This window comes from Ambystoma mexicanum, chromosome 2p, assembly GCF_040938575.1.
Source record: "Ambystoma mexicanum isolate Mex_15411 chromosome 2p, UKY_AmexF1_1, whole genome shotgun sequence".
In the NCBI taxonomy this organism is placed as follows: domain Eukaryota; kingdom Metazoa; phylum Chordata; class Amphibia; order Caudata; family Ambystomatidae; genus Ambystoma; species Ambystoma mexicanum.
This window is the reverse complement of record NC_090923.1, coordinates 1,343,088,634-1,343,111,463: the sequence shown is the minus strand read 5'-3', so window position 1 is coordinate 1,343,111,463 and position 22,830 is coordinate 1,343,088,634. Positions and strand designations below refer to the sequence as shown.

Below are 22,830 nucleotides of genomic sequence, written 5' to 3'. Positions count from 1 at the left end.
TTCATGGGTGCTTTTGGTCCCAACCAATGGGGCCTCCAGTAACTGTAGACTAGACCCTCCTCTTCCCTTCACATTCTAACTGCGTGTTCACTGAGGAAGTCCTCTGGTTCAACACTGCTAGTAAAAACAAGCTATTTCTACTACAAATCAACTAAAAGGTTTTCTTTTCAAAGATTATTTTCCCCAGGAGGGGAAACATTTCAAAGGTGAGGAGTTACGTTCTAAGGGCATGGAGGGCAAAAGGAGACTCCTCTTCCGACCATGTGCCACTTGTGGCCTTAAGAACGTTTATGAAGGGAACAAACACCCAGACTATATTTTCTGTCTCTAACCACATTACACCATGGAGGGCTGGATTATCTGTGCTGGTCTTAGCTCCAGGACCCTCGAGGATAGACAGGCGGCAGGTATGCTGGTTAAATGAGGGGAATTATCTTGAATACCGCTCCGACATTGAGTCGACCAAAAGCATGGCCATTCCTGCTGAGAAGCTGTCGAGGAAGAGTGCCCGGTCGGAGGAGCGGCCGGGGAAGAAGCATAAAAGATCCCACTGCTAGGCACCGTCTGGGCGGGAGAGACAATTGCCAGCGAAAGACCAACCGTTGCTGGTGAGGAAGTAGTCGACAGGAGCGGAGAAAGGGCGAAACCCATTCCCCAGGGCCTAATGTCACGTCGACAGCCACTTTGAAGCAGGATAGACACGGCTCTAAAACTAGCAAAGAGCAAAGGGCGCGTAAACTACCACAGTCCACTGAAGGGGAGCCGAGGTTAGCGAAACATCTGGCTCGGCACCAGTCCACTACGCCCGCTACAAAAACTGCCTCGTCGATAAAAACAACCTCATCTGCGGCATCGCAAAAGACACATGGAGCGTCGCCTCACACAACTTAGAATCCCAAGGAGCAGTCCTCAAAACCTAAAACTCATCGAGGGCTCAGAAATTGAGCCTGTCGACGACCATGCATCGTAATTCCTCCAAAAAGCACAAGAACACCTCATCGACGTCATCTCAAAAGTCGGGCTCGTCCATGACTAAAATCCAAAAGTGCAGTTCACAAAAATCAGGCTCTTTGGTGAAATCAAGCTCGCCGATGCAAAAGCATACGTCGACGAAGAAGGGCGATCATGAGGCGGACCCACCCCCAACCCAGAAAAGGTGCAAGAAGGCTCGATCAATGAAGCCCTTCACAACGACCCAGCCAATGGCATTGCCTGTGGCAGCTCTGTCGACAGAGGAGCAACAGCAGCAACCTCCAGAGGGGCAACCGACTGTTTAGAGGAAAGCTCACAACCCCAGGTCACCCAGGTGTCTCCAATTCAATATACTGAGATCATGCCAGAGGACATCTTGCAACATCATGATCTAAGGGCTATGCTCGCTAATCCACAGGCCCTACTATCTATCCATCCCTACAAAGGTTAATTGCCCAGCTTGACACAGCACTTACAAGACCAGGAGCTCCAGCCCTGCCACCCCAACCCTCCCTGCAGTAGCCCTCTCCCAGACCCAGGTCTGTATCTACGGAAAGGTCTGCAAGGTTCTCGCCTTCCAGGGCTAGGTCCACTTCAGGGACGAGGTCAATGCACTCCTCAAAAGGGCGATCACAGCCAACCTCCATCGCCTCCACTGTCTCTGGGCCACATCCAATCCATAGGAACAGAAGCAATTGTACGGCCCCACTGCTTTCATCCCGCAAGAGGGCCATACACCGACCCATTCGGTGTTGGAGGAAGGAGAACTAACGGATACATCCCCAGGACACCATATCCTCCTCAATCACACCAAGACGGGACTGGGACACAGATTCTCCCCCACCACGCCGCCCCAGGAATTTCCCAAGGAGGATGGCTAAGTGAATCTTCCCCCCACCCCACTCCACCCACACCCCCCCTGGATGAGATCACAGGGTTTCCACTCCACGGGTGTGAAGGCATGCAAGGAGTTTGGTCTCCTCCCCTCGGCGGAAGACCAAGAATGTATTTTATTCAACCACATGGGCAAAATGAGATGGTTTCAGTCCCCATCCTTGACCACATATGGCAGGAGGGGATAAAGGCAATAAAGCAACCATTCACAATCCCGGCCGTCAAAGGTCGCATAGATAAAGTATAACCCTCCGGACAATGCCCCAAAATGCCTCTCTAAACTGTCACCTGAGTCACCGGACAAGCAAAAATGTGCCGTCCCTCTGGACAATGCAGCTCGTAAACAGGGACGCCTTTGGGGCCACAACAGTGAAAGCAGATCACTCCCTAGCCATCATAGCTGGATGCAACCGAGAAATGTGGCATAAACGTGCACCAATCCTAGACCACCTCCCAGAAGAAAAGCATAAGGCGGCAAAGGCAATACTGAAAGAAGGTGAAGATGCCTCCAACAAGGGAATCGCCATGGCAGTGGACGTTGCAGAGACCAGTTTTACAGGTGGCAAACGGAGTAGCCCTAAGAAGGTAGGCTTGACTCCGCTGTAGTGCCTCGCACTGGTGGCAGCCAGCTTGCGAAAACAAGGGCACCACGTCTACCCTTAGACTGGCTGGTACGATCACCATCCAAGGAGGGGACGCTACGGTCGATGGCGGCAACGGGGGACCGGCTGCAAACACAAGGTTTTTCCATCAATTAAATAAATCTTTCTTGCGGCCGTCCAAGGAACTCATATTCCTAGGGGTGGAATTCTTCACACACAAGCCAAGAGTGCACCCGTCCAGTGACAGGATAAACACCCTCAACACTCAGCTGCAATCCTTTACACCAAACAAGGTCAAAACGGTGCAGCAATACATACAACTGCTTGGAACAATGGCATCATGCATACCACTAATCCCACACTGCAAGCTTCACATGAGGCCGTTGCAGACGTTCCTGGCGGCCAACTGGTAGCAAACCATGGGGTCATGGAACGACAGGGTTCAGATCCCTCCCAGGCGGCACTTGCAGCTTTAGTGGTGGGCAGCCAAACCCAATGTCCGCAAAGGAAAGGCATTTCAAGATCCTACACCCACAAAGTCTCTGGTGGCAGACGCCTCCATACAAGGGTGGGGCGCTCACTTCGACCAACTGCACATCAAGAGGCTATGGACGCCCCAGGAGACACCCTACACATAAACCTGCTCGAACTAAAAGCAGTTTGTTGGGCACTCAAGTCCTTCCACCCGGTACTACAAATTCAAACGGTCATGGTCTTCACAGACGGTACCACCACAATGTATTGGGTCCAAGACATTGTCCAGGGAGGTGCAGCTGACATGGATGCTGATATTGTGGCCTATGGCTCAGTACCAAGTATTTCACCTGCCACGGATCTACAACCAAACAGTGGATGGCCTCAGCACCCCACGCACTAGACTTTTCAGACCTTATTGTCGCTAACCAATTGGATTTCCTTGCCATTACCCTGGCTGCATGATGCATCAGGCCCTACCTTGTCATTACCCGACAACTACACCATAATGAGATCAGACAAAGAAACCTCCAGAGGTGGAGGTATTGCCTTCATTGCCAGAACTAAACTGGTACTCGGAGCACTCCAGCAACCCATTCCCCTCTGGAGAACTCGTCAAACTGCCACTCACCTTCTCGCACCATAACCTTACACCTCATATACCAGCTACCCGGTCCTATCTCGTCCTTTGAAAAAGATATCACTTCCTTACTCTTCCAACACAAAACCCGATTCACAGATCATAATACTAGGAGACTTCAACCTTCGTCTCAACGACATCAATGACAACGCCTTAACCTGAGTACCATCATGGAATTGGGTTTCACACACCGCATCAACCTCCCTAACCACAACAAAGGAAGGACACTAGATTGGCTTGCTGACCTTAATTGTGATGCCAAAATTACAGCTAATGAACAATGTGCCTGGGTTGACATCACGTAATCTCATTCACCCTAACAGCCAAAGCCCAAGCCACGCTGAACCTTATAGTCCCCCCTCACCCCCCCTAATCTGGACAGAAATAAGCGTAATATAACGGTGGATAGTTTACTGCCTTTGTCTATCCTATTACTAACCCTACGCTCTCTAGTTCAGACCCTACAGCGGTGTTGAACTCTACAACAAAACCATCAACATAGCCATCAATAAAATTGCACCATTATAAATGCGTCAAGAGAAACCCCAGTCGCACCTTAATTCCTGGGTTACCCAAAATTGTATAGCCTTACGCAACGAGAAAAGAAGTGTAGAAGCCCTCGGACAGACTAATGCGGCAGATGTCAATAAGGAAAAACTGATCCTAATATATAAAAAATATAAGAATCAGATACTTCAAACCAAAAGACACATTCAATGAAAGGATCAACAAAGCAAACTCTAACACCAGGGAACTGTTCATTATCCTAAGAGTTAGTCACCTACTCCACAAACAAACTTGCATCGAGGACAAGACTTGGTGTACTAATATTCAAACTGCGCTAGCCAACAAAATCTCACTGCTACAAAAGAAAATGGAGAATAAAAAACTCACACTAGCCAAGGACTTTTGCCCGTACCCTCATGCAACCGCTTCAAATTCGCCCCTGTTTCCATCAAGGAAGTAACTGAAATAATCTTCTCTAAAACCATTAAGATGCCACAGTGACTCATGCCCTGCACCAATTATCAAAAAGGCGACCAGAGAACTAGCTCCTTTCATCACCACACTCACTTTTCATTGGACTCATGCTCTGTCCCTTCCAACTTAGGATGCGTGGGTCCTCCCGCTCCTTAAAAAAACCTAATCTAGATCCTAACATACCAACTAGTTACAGACCATAACCACTGTCCCCTTCCTTCTTAAAATACTAGATAGGGCAGCCTACCTCCAGATACAGTCTTACCTGGAAACTAACAATCTCCTTGGTCTGCGACAATCTGGTTTCAGGCCTAAACGCAGAAAAGAATCCGCCTTGGCCTAAAAAATCAAATGGACAACCTAAAGGACAATGGGAAACTGGCTCTGCTCCTTCTTTTTAGATCTCTTGGTCGCATTTGACTTAGTTGGTCACAAGGGCCTATGCAACCATCTATCCTCAACTGCACACTTTTCCACCGAAGCCGTGGCCTGGATTCAATCAGCAACCACTACTCATCCCTGACCTCCTGGAGAACAGTAGTCCTTTTGACACACTAGCTCTGTTTGGCTTCCTTTGGCATAGGTCAATGTACACATGTTCTTGCTTAAGACCTGGAGCTCCTTTTACTCTGTTATTGCACAAGGCTATAGTTCACATCCCAAATATGAATCTGTTTTTTAACAAAGGCACGTGGCTGGGGCTGATTGACCTGTGACAGTTGGAGAAACACGCATGAACGGGTTGGACTCAAAGCTGGATAGGTTCTGCCACATTAAAAGGCCAGTCTATGGCTAAATTAATGTTAAGTGGTTTTGTGGAGAGCTCATTTGCCCCAAGAGGGATCTTGGCGTTGCAATTCTACCCAACCTTTGTCCTTCGGCCGTAAAAGCATCAGAACAGCAACTAATTCGAAGGAAAAGGATATGTTTTGTCACAAACCAACCAGAAGAATCCCCTAAAGTGGGGTAGGAGGAGGGGGGGTTGGATGCCTTTCCTCTCAACCACACTGCAGACCAAGGAAAGAATGAAAGGGGCGCTGCGGAGGAGTTGAATGAAAAAGTGGGAGGAATTACCACCAGGCTTCTTTTCCTAGCTGCAAGGAAAACACAAACCTAAAGGAAGATGCACAGCACCCAGTATGAGTAGAAAGGTTTACACACAAGGTTGCCTGATGGTGAATACCGAATACGGGAAACCTATTGACCTGAGCCTTCCATGGAGAACAGGTGTGGAAACAGCAAGGTAACCGCAGAAACCAGGAGAGGAGCAACAAGTCCTTCAAAAAGCAGGAGCAGAGTCACAGGAGTGAAGACCAAATGTCCCAGACAGTGCAACACAATCCAGTCCCATCCCAGGAGGAATCCAGTTCAGCAAAACCGTCCAGGTCGGTGCACTAAAAGGCAAGCAGAGTCCCAATCCAACAGCAGAGCAGTTGCAGGCAGAAGGCGGAATTGCGTAGCAAAGCCAGGTCAAGGAACACAAAGCAGGCAGAAGACCAAAAATGAACGTCAACACAATACAGACAAATTGTGTTGGCCTTCATTTTTTTTTCTTCTGAGACAATTGTTGTAAAGTGGTGCTCCATAGTGAATGTAGATTCTTTCTGTGTTTCGGTCCTCCCTGCACTGTGATTTGATGACTGTGTGCACTATGTGATGCCATCGCCGGCACTTGGGCTCCCGAGACCTGTAGTGCTGTCATTGCCAGACACCAGAGCAAGTGCCAAGTGCCGGCCCGGCTCTGCCGCTGCCCTCCCCTCTGTGCTGGAGGGCGCCGTTGGCGGGGACTGATGGCATAGGTCTGTAGTAAGAGCGAAGAGACCGGACTGGATAGTATGTGGTGAATCTACCATTATGAACCCTGCACCATGTGACTTAAAGCCACAAGGCAGAGGGACTTGAATATAATCTTTCCCAGCACCCAATGTATAGTACCAAGTAATGGGGCTGCGTAGTCTCAGCGGCACAGTTTACAAAGATAAAGGTGCGAGCCACCGCATTTTCAATTATCTGAAATCTTTAGTGTGCCAGATGGTAATCCTAGGTGAACTGCGTTCCAGTGGTCAAGCCTACTACAAATGAAGGCATTTACCTACTGCACTTAAAGGAGAAAAGATTACCCTAGACATGAGTGTAGAGATAGGGGGCGGGGGGGGGGGGGAGAGGAGACTTGCTTGATGTGTTGAAAATAACAGTACAATGTGATGCCCAGTTTCCTAACCTGCGTTGCGTCAAGAGGAGATAGAGTTAATGAGGAAGGCAACGATTTAATGATCCAGTGTTATATAGGTCTGCAAACGCATGGCAGGATCTAAGAGCTCTTCGAAGAAGAATTTCCTTTTTAAAGGGTTCAACTTAAGGCAGTTGTGGTAACTTTGATGTGCAACATCTTCTGTGCAAGTCTGAAAACCGTCCAGGGAAGGATCTAGAGTTGTCATCCAGTTGGACGACAATCTAGGTGTCATGTGCTGCTGCGCATGTAAAATAGGTCATGTGTTTGAATTGCATCAGCTAATGGTTTCGTAAAGTTTGAAAATCGGGCTCATATAGGATAGAAAGAATACTCAACACGGAGGTGAAAAGCATTTTTGCACCATACCTTCAGCACATGTGGGCCTAGAATTTTTATATGGGGAATCCGTCCCTTACACCACATAACGTGGACTTTTATATCCCAGAGTGAGCTGTAGTCTCTTCTGATTATGCGCTCTACTACAGGAAGGGGAAAAAAAAAACTTTATTGTACAAGTCTACACATAAGTAATGAGTTTACTTGGCTGTCTGGTACATTGTCCATTTATAAATGATGAGCAATCATTGACCTTCAGAAATTAGGATTGATCTCATTACTTGGCCTTAAGGTACAGTAATTGGACATTTTGTTTTTCCTCTCAATCAATATTGGTCTTTGGGATCACTAGCAACATGTTGCTGTTGTGGTTGATACTGGTGGAACTGTAGTTACAAAGGAGTGTGGAAGCCCCTCTACTGAGACCAAACATGGGTCAAATACCATGTTCTATGGAATTTCTTCCACCGAGTACGGTCTGCAGCCACATTTTAGGTCACTGCAACCTTCACAGAGGTGAAATACCCATTTTCATAGCAGTCTTTGTCCAGTCCACAAGTCCTAGAATTCAAGGGAAAAAAATAGTACCGGCTGTACTTTTCAGACTTGGCAATGGCAAACTTGAGAGCTCTGTACTTTTGGTGAGAAGTGAGTTTTGAAAATCCTGTCTCAATGTTAGTTGTGCGGCAATTATATGGTAAAGGAGCTTCATGTACATAGTGAGTTTGTGCTGGGCATTCTGTCAACATTTGTACTCTGTGACTTTACACTTTCATTTTGAACCGACAGGGGAAAAGGAGGCTGCAACTCTTGATTGCCAAAATATACAACAATCCAGGCAATGATCCCTTACAGTTGGGTTTTGTCTATCTTTCTTTGAATATATCTCGGGTACAATGATTAAACAATATTTAAATGGTCAGATAGCTCACTGAGTAAAGGGCTTACTGCTGTGCTGTTTTCTGCCTGCATTGGATCTTGGCAGTGTTAACTTAGCTTTTCCTTTTGGAGTTTAGCAATCTGCATAACATTATATTGGTAATACAGAGTTCTCAAGTTTCCAGTGGCCAAGTGCAAGAAGACCTTCCAATCCGGTCTTGCTTGGAATTCAGAAACCTGTAGGTTTCCTACATTTCAAATGGAAAAGAAAAGTCCCAGAATTCAAAGTGAAAAACAGGACCAGATGGCCGCCTCGTGCATGGACATGGGAAACTTAAGAGCACTAATAATAGTATTACCTAATTTAATGTTACTCAATAATGATTCTTAGATTTCTCCAGCATTGGATCTTTCATGGATTCACATGCTTAGAATATTCCCCGTCGACAGACTGGGAACCCTCGGTAAGCTTATAAAGCCTTTTCCCGTAGGAAAATCTTCCACACTTGTGTCCTATCTACGTCGTTCTCCCCTGAAAATCCAGAATAATTTTCTTAGGTGGGGGTGTATCCGCCCTTGAATAATGTCATAATATGGATTTTATTTTGCAAATGTCATGGAAATTATGATATAAAGTGCACAATTTGAGCCTATTTTCCAAATGCTCTTCTGTGTACCCCTACCACACCTCGGGCTCACACACTATGCTAACATGCCCAGTGGAATTTAGGCATTTACCCCCACCTGTTTCACCAGCCAACTACATTACTAGCAGGTCCGCGGCAGACACTGAGGCATAAAATAGAATTCTGCTCTTCCCTGAACCTAACAATGCCCCCCCCCCCCCCCGCTCCCACTCCTCCCACGTGCAGGCATCATAGTGTTTTAAGAAGCGGAAGCCAAATAAGTCGAAGCAAGCTTTATTCACAAAATAAAGATACCGCATGTGGTCATCCCTATCCCTCCTTCTCTGGTCCGAACGGTTCACCTCCTCAACATTCTACTCCCACGTCGTACGGAACACCAAATTCATCTATGCCAGCAAGCATCTTGTTAACACTCGAAAAAGATCAGGAAATGTTCTAGCCCAAAATGCGCCATCCTGAACTACATGAAAAACATCGCTCTTACACAGCTTAACGGACTGCAGTGTTCTTGGTAATAGGCTCAATTATCCCTTGGCTCACTCATATCCCAACAGAATGTTGAAGTATTTGTATTTATTTATATAGTGCACCTGGCCCAAGGGCATCCGTGTGCATCTCTTAGGCTACAGACAAAATAAGCATTACATATAATATACAGAAGAGGGAGTCAATTAACAAGTGAATGATCGACTACAGTTCTTGGTTTCGTGTAGAACTGGCTGGGACTTGGCCCTTGAGTGAGTCTGCCCATACACCATTGCCTTTGTCACTGCTGCTCCCAGTTCTTTGAGCATGTAGCTGTGGAGTCTCCACCTTCAACAATGTTTGTACCTATGGCAAGAGGGACACACTGATCTTGAGTATTATGTTGGGGAGTGCTTGTGTGGCGGAGGCAACGTTTGTGTCATGGGACTAAGAAGCAAACACATTGGGGCACATTTTTGTTTGCCCTGGGCACCATTTTGACTAGAAACTGCCCTGGGACAATGCTATTAGATGCCTAGGAACTCGCACCATGTTGCACCTGCTACCAATAATGGGTAGTTCATACCACTACAGCTGTGCAAATGCTTTTCCCATGCCTACACAAGAGCCCAAACTGTTGGTATTGCCAATGCTTGTTTCAAGCAGAGTTACCAGGATGGTTCTCATACGCTGCTCTCTGGGAAGGCAGAGTCTTTAAGACCATGGAGGTGGTTTGTGTTCTGCCTGGATACCCAAGGGGTGAGTGGTAGCATGCAGAAGGAAGTGTGCGTGTTTATTGGGGCGATATAACCGGAGGGAGCGGAACGACCCAGCCGATAACGGCCCGTTGGACAAGTCAAGGGCCAGAGCTAATTGAGGGTCCCTTAACGTGGGCGGCTGGCCATTACTGGCAGCAGTCTGGCCACCCCCGAGGGTTGTATATCGCCATTAGCGCCTGTGTAGTTCTCTACACTGGTAGCCAATGATGGTGTGTTTTTTGGGGGGTGGGGGGGCTATAAAATGTTTTTTAAAAATGACTTTCCTTGGCTGCATGGCCATGGGGCCGCACAGTGCTGGTGTCCTGGAAGTCCGTTTCACTGATCACTGACTGACGTCATCAACATGAATACGGACTTCAGCGAAAGCAGGTGCAGCCAACTTTTTTTTTAATATAAATAAAGACACTATGAGCACTTGTGTAGTGAGCTACGTGGGTGCGAAGGTGAAGGGGTGGCTGGGGAAGGGACGCGCACACCAATGAAAATACTCAAGAGTGCAGGCTTTCCTTAGTGAATGCAGCCTGCGTTTCGAGCCTTTTCATTGGTGGACGGCGCCACACAGGGCGTTAATTGGTATTAAGTGGTCATGTGCGTTTGTACTCCATTCAACATGCTACCCGATGCGTGCCAGATATTTTATTGTGATGTTGTATGCTGGTCTGTTCCTTCCGTTCCTATCCACTGTGATTGGCCTCTTGTTGTTTCAGGACTGGCCAATCAATGGTGGGAAGAGCCTGGCCCAGGAGCCCTCCCAGCGGGGTCTGCTGTTGACGGGGTGAGTACAAATATTCAAGGCCGTTTCCGATTTTTACCAGACCTGCTTTCTAGACGCTCCAAGAACAGCTTGCACCAGTTTCAGTCCCGATAACGGCGCTGCATAAACATTTCTGGGCACCGGCAGTGGACGTCTCCCCGTGGTGCACAGGCCCACGTGCGCGGCAGCTGTCGGGCCTGTTCTCTGGATCACCCCAGGTCCCTCCCTGTGCCAAAGGCTCTAGTTTCATGCTCAGCTGCGCAGGCGGCCCACTTTCCGAACGCTGGTTCGCGTGGGGGGCAGCAGCACGCATGCTGATCCCCATCCAACCCTGCGCTCTGCAGTACCAAACCCTTACGTCTGAGCTTCAAATGGAAACACGGAAGTGAAGGTACTCGCGACCCCAGAGTACCCGCTTACTGTTGAGGAGTGCCAGTACGATCTTACTCGGGACCGTCGACCACCTGCCCATTTAAAGCACTGGTTTGGGATCGTTATCTGAGAGAATGTGATGGCCATTCAGAAAATGCCTGATTATGTCCCCCCTTTATTGTGTTAATGCGGGATTCAGTTTGCTGGTAATCTCGCCTGCACGCAGGTCAGGAAACTGACAAAGCAATGGACTCGATTTTACAGTTTCATGTGTTGGCACCAGGAACTGAAGTGCCCCCAGGGTGTAAATTACACTGGTGCACCCCAATGATACAACATGAATTAAATCTACATTTGAAGCGCAGGCGTGGAAGTGATTTTCGGGGAGGAGGCGATACAGGAGCACTCGGTAAGGGTACACGTTGAGTGGCAGAGGGTGCTATAGAAACAGCGTCTTGTATTGGTGTTCATGTGCTCTTTGGACAGAACCGATTGTTTGAAATGTAAACTTCGTTGATCGCTGTGCAAGGTTTTCCCACAAATTGTAGAAATTCTACAAACCCTGCCAACGCCTATGGCAGTTCATAGTTTGCATTACGTGTTAAGCGATAGGTACACTTACGACTTACCCCTGTTTGCCCCCCAAAAAAATGTTTGAGGGAAATTGTTCCAAAATTGCTCTTCGTCCACTGTAGAGGAGATGCTGAGTGACCAGTTCTTTGTTTGTGAAAAAAATGTGTATATTTGAGCCTGAAACGATGGCAAGGCGGCACACGATCCCGACAGTCCATATGGATCAGATAAATGAGCTTTGTTTTGGGCACCCAGGTTCTGTCGGTGCTCTTTGCAGCACTGATGCATAATGTGACTCTGTGCTTCTATACTTGTGCAGCTACTCCGCAAAAGCTGGCTCGTTAAATCGAGCACGCTCTTGCCTGCAGCCCCCAGACACTCGGACGATCCCCAAGCTTTACACATGATTTTACTGCTTAGTCGCGCCACAGGAACCCAATTGAAGTGGTTAGCTTCAAAGAGCTTCTCAAATTATTCAAAAAGGCATATTTTACTGGAAAAGTTCCTCGATGGTAGTGGAACATGAACTTATTTTTAAAAAAAAAGAAAACCATGGAACTGACTCCTGTTAATTACAACCTGCACCATCCCCTGCTATATTCGTGGTTAATCACCTACCCAACATTATATCCATCTCCTGAACAGGTAAGGTCCTATAACGCCCTTTGAATTCGTAATTCCCTGCGCCACACCTTCCAAGGTCTCTGCTTTTGTAGGGGATTTTCATATTGAGAAGAGCCAGATTTGTGGCGATTGAGTTTTCTCAGTCCGGCCATTCGGCTTGGTCAAATATCTAGCAGTCAGTAAGATTGCACCGTGCAGTGGTTAAAGAGGAAGCCTCGTGACAGTCATGAGATCCACTTCTGCTTATGCCTCGCCACATATGACTCAGAATTAAAATGTTCATGCTGGGGTCATTTCCTAGCCGGAAGGCATGTGACCAATCCTATGATTTATCTATACAGTGAAGCGGATTCATGAATCTAGTGGGGCGTTGGATGTTGCAAGGTCGGTGTGTGGGGCAGAGGGGTGGGGATGGGTTGTGTACTGCATCGCCAATGCTTAAAATGCAAGAGGGGTGGGATCGCAGTTGATGTTTAAGGTGATGTGCTTTTTATTTAGGCAAGGTCCTGCAGAATTCCAGAGCATTGCCTGTTATGGTTTGTACTAGAAATCTCAATTCTCTGTAAATTTGTAAGCCCAGTTATGTCTGGCAGCTGGCTTTGTACATGCCCGATTTGCACTCTCTCGTGAAAACAAAATAACCACCGACTATTCCAGTGGATTGGTGAACAATTTATTAGTAAAAAGCAAATGGGACAAAAAAAAAAACCATACAAGACTTCAATGCAAGTGAGAACCCCTCCAAGCACCGGAACACATCTAATGCATTTCAATGGAAGGGGAGGTCCAGACAGGACAAGGATTCGTACTGAAACAATGTTACAAGCAAGGAGCAAAGACCCACTATACAAGGCTTTGATGTCAGCTGTGTTCTTACACGTTGAAACAGTATTTTCAGGAAGGACAGCAGTGTGATGCATTTAGTGGAATTTAGTATACACCTCAGGTTCACACATGGTGTAAGGCAGGCGAGCACACTTACAACATGATGTGCTCTAGCACCTTGAAGCGTCTCATGTGTTAGATGGAATTACCAATCACTATCTTGGACCCAAATAACTGGACACTAAGAATATGGCGAAGTACTACTTTATTATTAGCATAAAATAAAGTAGGGCAATCTGGCGAACAAGCTGTAGTCCTCACACTCAAACTTGACTATACAAAGGTTTTATATCTCAATGCACGTCGGCTATGATGTCATTCTACATGGCAACTGTAAAACCTATTGAAGGGAGGGATTAGTTAAGGGAACATATGTACCTCTGGTATCAGTGTAAATAATCAAATACAAAAAATAGAAAAAAATTGCATTTTTTTTACCTACTTATTTAGACATTTTGGGTCGTTTTTAGTACAATATAGGGGTGGGCAAGAGTAATAGTAAAGGAAGGGGAGAGAGGGAGGTATTTAGGAAAAAAAGATTGTAATTTCTGCTTCCCATTTTTATTTTTTTTTATTCGGTCATTTCATGGTAAATCGTACCTATAGTATGTATAAGTGTTAACCTCACTGGCTGCCCCTTATCTGTTAGGCACACCTCGAATTACCCCTAAATACGTATAATACTGATTATAGCGCAAAAATGACTGCGAGTTGGTCTTTGCAACATTATATAGCATGTTGCTGCATAGACCCTCTGATGATTGGCATGCTTGCCCAACCTTGGTCTTTCGTCTCGTTAGCAGCACATAAGCAAACTGGACCCCAGGTTCCGAAAGTAAGGTCGGACTACTCCCCACTTTCACAATTAGTCCATCTCTCATCGGTCTGGCCCCAAGCCAATGCTTCTGCCTTTCTAGTTGACCGTGCAGCCTGTTCTTATTCTGGGACTTTTAAGGGATTGTAGGCACACTATTATTTTTGTCTGCAGCTTAAAGTGAAAGTTTGCTCAAAAATGTTATTGTCTCGGGCATGTATTTTTAAGCATACTGTAATTGATCTTACTTTTTTTTTTTTTTTTTCCCTTTGAATCTTAACTTAGTTTTCCTCATGTTTACACATGCGAAAACAGGTTGGCCGCGCCATCTTATGCTAATCTTATCTGTTAATGCATCACCCTAACTTAAAGTGCCCTCTTGGTAAGAATACAGACCGCCCGCCCCCTCAGACTGACCTCACTAGTCCAAACAATATGAGCCACCTATTTTCATGTTTGTAGCCAAACGTACCCTGTAATCGCACACGCCATAATGTTACTTAACGCAGAACCAGGACGATAAACACACATCCTCTCACAGCGCGTAACTTTTCTTTCTTGTTTATCATAGAGCAAATCATTTATTTTTAAGAAAACATCAATAGTCTGCAATGTAACAAGTGCTTTTATTTTGCAAGGAACGCTTGCAAACGGAAATCTATCTCTTTGATATAGCTAGTGAACATCGCATGCTTCGGTTTTGTTTTTTTTTTTTATAACTTCCTCATGATACGCCAATTGCGTCCAGCGATCGTTCAATCTCTTTACTTCAATTCTTGTGTTCTTATGTTATACCAACAAAACTTTGTTAGTGAGACGATATGGGTTCTTTTCACTTTCAAGAACAACACTTTCACGTCATGAACGCGGACAGGTTGCTGCTTATTGCTGGTACCACTAAAGGGCAGATTGGTCCCTGTTGGTCGTCCCACATAACAGTTATCAAATAAGCACTGTTGATGATTATCTAATATTTTGGATTGAAGAATCCATCCGACGGTAGCTAGAAACTATAGCATGCGCAGACTGGTAGAATATAGCTGTGTAGATGACAATAAAAATATATTTTGGTAGCTGTTCTGTAATCGAATATAACACGTTACCTGATCATTCAGAACCTGATGAACCCTAATCATAAACATAAACTACATGAAAGGTTATTGCTGTGAAGAAGTCCTACCTCCCAATGGGAGGAAGAACCAGATGCACCCACTTCACAAATCGGGCCCTACAGAAAATAAGCAGATCGGAATGTTTTCAGTTGAAACACAGACAGATGGCATTACAATGGAAGTTGTAAGAGCAGTGATTGAAAAAGAGAACCAAGTGCCCATGGAAAAGATTCTGCCCCCCTGCTTTATGGTGCACAAGGATGCAACGGTGACAGCACACCAGGATATCCCACGTGACAAAGCGGTGTAGATGTCATTAGCCAGCATACAGGTTGTGGGTGTGTCTTTGAAGAGGAATAATCACAAAATGGTCCAGCTAACCACCCATAACTTTGCACAGAATATATTAGTGGGCAAGGCGGCCAGTAAGCAATACTTCCAAAAAAGTCATCTCTATTCACACCTCTTTAAACTATACACCAATAACAATCATTACTAGACGGATAAACTGCGAGTTCTGCACGCGGTATGAATATAATTCAACACAACCTACTGTGTCAATTTCTTTTGGTCAAATCACACGTTTGCACGCCACAGAATTGGTCTCATGCACACAGGACACATTCCATTTTTAATTGCCAAAAATAAATTATGTATAGTTAAGCTTACATAATTTCAGGAAGTTCCATTCTCTCAATGTCAGTAACTGCTCCGAACAGATAGCAGAAATGGAAACTAACGTTTTGTGTGTCCACTTTCAATATAGTAAATGTTATCAATGTTTTGTGGGTATTTGACAGTGTCCTTCAAACTGTAACTGACCTTCGCTCAAGGCTAAATAGCAGTACCAACCAGCCTGTTTTCAGTGATTGAAGCCAGAGACAGGTAGGTTTCGATTTTGGAAAGAATGCCACCAAAATAAAACACTGGAAAAGACGCTGCTTCGGGCAAGTGGGTCAGAAAACAAAGGACAGTTACAAACAGCTATGTAAAATGTGCTGCAACAGGAATGTTGGAACAAACCAGAAAATTGTGTTGCTGTTACCTCCGGGGATACATCATCTCTGTAAGAAAATTAAATCAAAATCCCCCCTCTCCGTCATCCAGCAGTGTTTGATGGCACAAAGCATACCACTACCTTAGTCTCCTATATACCTACCACCCTTCATTACAATGTTCCTCTTTTACTCTTGAATCATTTATTTGCTACTTAAACTTCTGGCATATAATGTTGTATGGCTCTTACTATAATTCATGCATGTCTGTTCATGCCCACTTGCGCACCTGAAGCAGCCCTGTCTACCATCATCGTTGTGTACAGGCGCTATATAAATAAACTATCATATCATGTGAGACAGGGTAGCATTGCGTGCACATACTAAATAAGGCTCCCATGTGTTTGCATGTCAATTTGCCGCACGAGGTGAACATTTGTACCATGCATTTGACAACAAAATTCTATTTCAAAGCCCCACAAGGTAAAATGGGAATGCAGGTTGGTGAAACATAATTCCAAAATGGTAAATTACATTCCTGCACCGACTAGGCCTTGTCCCATCGGCCATGCTAGTGTATAAGAAAGAAGTGCTGGTGAAGGAGGAGCCTATGTGTGTACAAGTGCTGGAGGAGGGCCGGTGAGGTTAAGTGCTAAGGGGAGCCAAGGAGAACATCGTGCTAAGTGCTTGTATGGTCAGCTCTCGACAGTGGTATGTGTAGCGATCAAGCATGGGCACACTGGGCAGTGACGTATTGGCCTGATGTGGATGGTGCTAGTATTGACGCAGAGGATGGGGCCAGGAAACCTGTGGGATTCATGAGGATTAGGCCACCGGTCACAGCGGCATTTGAGTGATCAGCAGTGAAGGTAGAGGTATAGCAGGGTAGAGTTTTTACCAGTTTGTGGAACTGGAGCAGCTGTCTGAGAGGGGCATGGATCCTGTTGGGAAGACAGGCACCCGGGGAGGAGAGACCTGCCACCCACTCTCAGATTGGAGAAGTATTTGACTGTCATGGAATTGGAATTAGAGGAGCGTACGGCTGTATAAGGGTAGTATTTAGTTATGTTACTTAGCATTTATATAGCGCTCTATATATCATTGGTATGACCTCAAAGTGCTGGTAGGTTGAACGCCCTTGGGAACCGTATTTCTAGTCCGTAGAGAGAGTGTCGTAGGGTTCATGGGTGCACCATATGTGTGCAGCTGATGTAATTGCCGGATGGTAGCTGCATCCTAGCGTTAGGTGTGGTGCTGAAGATATCAGTTGGATGTGGCAGTCTGGTGGGTGGACACCCAGACTGGGTTCTGGCTGCGTTGGGCCTGAAGGACGCATATGTGAGCAACTAGGCCAGAATGTGCTTGGCTAGCTGCGTGTTATTAGGGTGATGAGGTGCTCATGGGGTCGTATTCGTATGTGAAGAGCTAGGCCGAATTAATCGGGGTATAGCTGTGTTCTAGTTGTATGATGGTGTATAATGGAGAGTAAACGCAGTGATGTGATTTGATGGTTATTTTAAAACACTAGAGTCCAGGCACATGAACAGGATAGCAGGGAACACAGACACATGGACACACAGAGAAAGGAGCTGGGTTTATGGCGACAGGATATATAGCAACAGCATGGGGAATAGGAATGCAGGGTACACAGTGATGCGCATGTGAGGTGTGATAATATTAACATTTGCATTTCTATCTAGATGCGATTCAGGTTAATGTTTACAACTCAACCGAAGTGTGGGACATGCTAACATTCGCACTTCTATCAAGAACCTACTCGGGCTATGATGGGCATTTCTATCTGGAAGCGACTCAGTTTAATGTTTGCGATTTCATCTAGGTGTTGAACATGCTGATATTCACAATTACATCCAATTGTGGGACATGCCAACATTCACAGTTCCATTTTCAGTATTGTTATTGACGACATAATATATAATGAATGTTCATGATTTCATCTCCAAGTGTGGCACATGCTACCATTCACAATTCTAGCTAAGTGTGACATGCTAACATTCACTTTTATACCAAGATGCGACTTGGGCTAATGCTCATGCTTTCATTTACGTGTGGGACATGCTACCTTTCACAATTCCAACTACGTGTGGGACATGCTACCATTCACTATTATGCGACCCAAGGTAATGTTCACAAATTCATCGAAGTAAAATTTCTAGTAATCTTTGAGCGCACTATGACAGTTTTAAGGGGTAGAGTACAACTGTAAACTTTCAGCGCACTACCTAGAAGTTAGTTTTCAGAGGTAAAGTTCAACATAATAATCTTTGAGCGCACTATATATATGTGACCTAGTCATTAGGGTCGGAGACAACTCATTACATTTTCAGCGTTCTGTCTAGTAGTGACACAGCCTTAGATGTAAAGTGCAACACTAATCTCAAAGCGGACTATCTAGATGTGACAATCTTTAGAGGCAGAATATAACAGTAAATTATTCAGTGTACTGTCTCAAATTGCTAAACTAATATCGCTTGGTGGACAATATCTAGATGTGACAGTCTTAAGGGGCAGTTGCTATCATTGACAAATCTGTCGGGTTCTGGGCAGGCTAAATTTCACAATTCATTCTAATTGTGCTATTTGCTAACGTGCACAATTTTATCTAGAAACGACAGACTTGGGTTCTTTATTACATCTAGGTGTGGTGCATGCTAACATTTACAAATCAGTTTAAGTGTGGCATACGCAAGCAATCACAGTTCAGAGGTAGGTTAATGTAGAGTGGCTGGGCTTTCTGGAGTAGGTATTGCTCTACTCCCCACCCATGCTACATTTACTTTTTTTGGTGGTTGGTGCTGGTTGACGGCTGGCTACTGGCTTCCCCTGCTGACACAACCTGGAGCCGCCTCTGTGGGAGCCGCCCTTTGCCTTGCGGCTGGGCAGAGGGCTGCCCTGGGAAGGTCATTTATGACCAGGTGGACATACCAATCCGGTGAGGTCAGCGGGCCGGAAGGTGGGAGGGGGTGGGTGGGGCCTAGGAAAATGCCAGACACAAGACTACACCCCACGGACTGCACCCTCTGGATGCAGCCCAGCACAGAAAAACAGGTTCAGAAGCCACAAAAACACTAGACAAATCCACCAGATTAGCAAACAGTGCTCATAAAAAAAAAAAAATACATTGAAAAAAATACTCGCACCACTCCAGTAGAGTACATAAAGCAGGCCAAAAACAGATTACAATCATTGTGAAACTACTCACTCAGCATCTACCAACCCCTAAAGATGCTTCCATCTTTGAGTAGGAGATTGCATGGTCTAAGGCCCCAGAACGGTTTGGGATTGCTGCCGAAGGTCTTGAATTTGATTCTTGCAGCCATTTGGAGCCAATGGATAGATTTTAGGGCTGCTGTGACATCCTTTTTACCCATTTCCATTGCCCTTTCAGCAAACCTGGTGTCAACGGAACACACCTCCACTTAGTCCATATAAAAAAATGTATCCCTTATTGGGACAACTTATTACATCTGCTAGGGGGAGGCCATGAGCGTAAGTGCCATGGATTGCATCTGTGCAGGGGGTTTGGGTCTACCGAAGGGTTTGCTAGACACCAAGCCTGCAGACGAGGCATTCAAAGTAAGTTAATCAGATTGCGACGATGGTATCCGGCACTCATTCAGGACGTGCCACTGCGCACACACTTGTGTTTGTAAAGGTCCGAGGTAACGAAGCATCACGAAAGTTCCTGCAGTTTTTGCTAGTTCCCTCCCAACGTGCTTGCTGTGCGTTAAGTACAGCCAGTGTTGTTCTTGCCTCCATACCGTCTGCCGAAATGCAACCTTTTTGGCCTGTACTTAGGCATGCGCCAGGGGACCACTGCGGTGGTAATAGTGCGCGGTACAAATGTCCTTTAACATGAACATATTCTGCAACACCTCCAAATCTCCAGTATGGCAGAATTCGGTGAGTCCCTTCAGGTCTCTTGAAAACATTTTATCGTACACCATCTTCTCAAGTGCTGTGCGGGGAGGGGAACATTGCACCAACCACTTCTTCTTACACTCCTGCTCCTTCGATAAAGGCCCATGTCCACATTCGTGGACATTTTAGTTTTCTCTCCATGAGTGTATGTTGGAACAATGGCACATCAATGAATTTCGTTTTTCAAGTAGAATTTCTACAGATCGTTTGGAACTCCACCAAAGATGGTTGCTGATAGACTGAGACCACTTTAAAAGGTTTTCTGAACCCCCCCTTTTTTTTTACCAGCAGCTGTCATTTTTGTAGTGATTGATTTTTGCATCGTGCCATACATCAAATTGATGCTGAATGTGTGGAAACTGCTCCTGCATGGCCTTTGCACTTACAGCATGCCTGTCAGTGGCTATCTGAGTCTATTTGCATTTCCCTGAATGCCAGAAGTTGGATGGATTTAATGAAACCATGTTTCTCCATGGCCACAGACTATGTACGTTCAGACACCTGCACAATGACTGAGCTCACAATTATTTTACTTTCCATGTCTTGAAAGTGGTAAGCGCAGTACTTAGCGGAAAATCCTGGACTGTCCGTCGCTACCTAGCCTGACCCTTTTGCCAGAGAGTGTACTGTCCATTGACATCTGTTCGAGTTTCCAGGCATGACTAATAGCGGGGAATAAGAATTCCCTCTATTTGTAGTACTGGGTTTTTGCAAGGAACTAAGTCCCACAAATTGACAAACTGGAAATCTTACTAAAAGCCGATCCGCTGAACAGTAAAGCTGCTGAACAAAGTACATTTCCAGCAGGCACTTTACCAAGCATCGGTTGAGCAGACCATGAAAATCTTTTATGGAGGTGGACACAGCTGGCCTGGATTTTCAGGTTGGTGCCTTGGAATGCACGCAAGAAATTCACCAATGGCTCCCCGCATATGCTCCAACTTAATTTATGATCACTTTTAATCATTTGTACAATCTATAGCGGGCAGTAGAATACAATGTATTTCTGCTCCTTTAATAGCCAATCGTCCTGCAGTACTGTGTTTTGCAACTCGACGGTGGTGGACAAGTCCTCCAAACTAGGCATACTGAAGTCGTGATATTGAGCAGATTCTTCAGTTGATTGCATTGATGCTTCAGCCTCTGTTAGATCGGGCTGTGATATTTCCGCATGAATTGGTGTGTAACATTGAATGTTTTGTGGGTGGAACACTTTGTGTAGATTGTGTCAATGGGTCTGCAAGCTATTGCAATGTATCTTCAGTTTTATCTGACCAACTTTTCACAAAGTAGCAATGGTCCATGATAACTTTTATATGGTTGGCAGATGATATTCCTTTAATTTTCAAGCCATTTGCTTCACGACTTATGAATATTGACTGGACCACGCGGTGCCTCAAATAGTTACTCCATTGTGAAATCAGTTTGGCAACTATATCTTTGGTTTCAGTTGTTGTCTGAGTATTTACTCCTCTTCCTCCTGGGCCTCTAACCGATTTATAGAAAAACATGCTCCATGTATAGCACACATACAGAAGATACGATTTTCCAACTAAAAACATAGGACTAAAACATCCACTTTAAAACTTCTCCAAAACAAACCGGTTTGTTCTTTACCCTTGTTTTCTTAATTCGCTTCAAAACCATGGGCTTGGTTTGCGGACCACAACACAAAGCTGAAAAAAGCATTTTTATATGGTTTGAATCAAGCTCATTTTTTTCGACTCAAAGAAACACATGTACATATCTACAAACAGAACCAACTTGACAGACATCAAAATATTACAACATTTAACAAATGTCATCCCAATCTGATGTGATGCTCAATTGTATTTCATATTATATGTATACCTCTGGTCCATGCGTCTCTTCAATTTCGACATCTTCAATACATTCCTTGGAGCGAAGAATCCTACAAAAAAGTTAAATGTCAATCGAACGTAAATGTAAAATCTTTCATATCACAGAGCACTTCTCCACAAAGTACTTTTAAAATGATTGGGAACCTTACACTATAAGGTTTGTTGTTGCAACACAAATAGAACAGTCTTATGCACATAACCTCAAAATGTGTACTGATTTGGTCATAATATACATTTCACACTTCACCTGATAATCCTCAGATGACACATGGACTTGATCAGAGATCACCTTGCATTAGGGAGGAAGTTTAATGTTAGTACCAAAAACAGAAAAGTTTCAAACCGTGCAAGGTTACATGCGTTTCAGTCTCCAGTATCTTTTGTAGGATTTACTTTCATTGTAGCAAGGAAACTGTGTGTGCATACCTCGTACTTTGGACCTGTTGCAAACGAGGAAGTGATTCTAGTGGAAGTTCCAGCATCCCCCTATAACACAGTACTTGTTTTAATAAGGATGTAAAAGCAAAGCAAAATTGAACTGAAGACCTGCGATGCACACGATGGTCCATACTGAGACACCAATACATGCCACTAAATAACTAATACTATACATAATCATTTTCAATATGTTTACATTCCAAGCATAACACATGCATGTATTGTTCAGTTGCATGCTGTTGACTCCGGAAAAGTCATTGATGAATCTTGCCGTTTCATTTTCAGTACATTGTCAGAAAAGAGTACAATGGGAAAGGTACATTAGTATTAAAAATGTGGCCCCATCCAATGCTCTAAAATAGCACGTTGTGCATGTTGGTTGTGCTCACCATTGGGATACTAGACGTGTCGGTGGTTTCGTCACTGGTGAGAGTCTGTGCTTCTGTCAGTGAGCTCTATGTAAAGGACATTTCAACCCTCGTATTTCAAAACATTAGGTGACTTTTAAAGGAAAACTCTAAACCGTTCAAGTTACCTTTTCAGTACACTATTTTAAT

At 45.0% G+C, this 22,830-nt stretch overlaps 1 protein-coding gene across 2 annotated transcripts in view; it reads left to right on the top strand.

Annotated features, from left to right (window-relative positions):
- The window catches only part of LLGL1 (LLGL scribble cell polarity complex component 1), a 557,504-nt gene that overhangs the window by 379,790 nt on the left and 154,884 nt on the right, over positions 1-22,830 (top strand). For both annotated transcript variants that reach the window (XM_069645702.1, XM_069645701.1), the window contains exon 11: positions 10,610-10,677. In XM_069645702.1, coding sequence (XP_069501803.1) covers positions 10,610-10,677 — 68 coding nt within the window. The remainder of the gene's footprint in view (positions 1-10,609; positions 10,678-22,830) is intronic.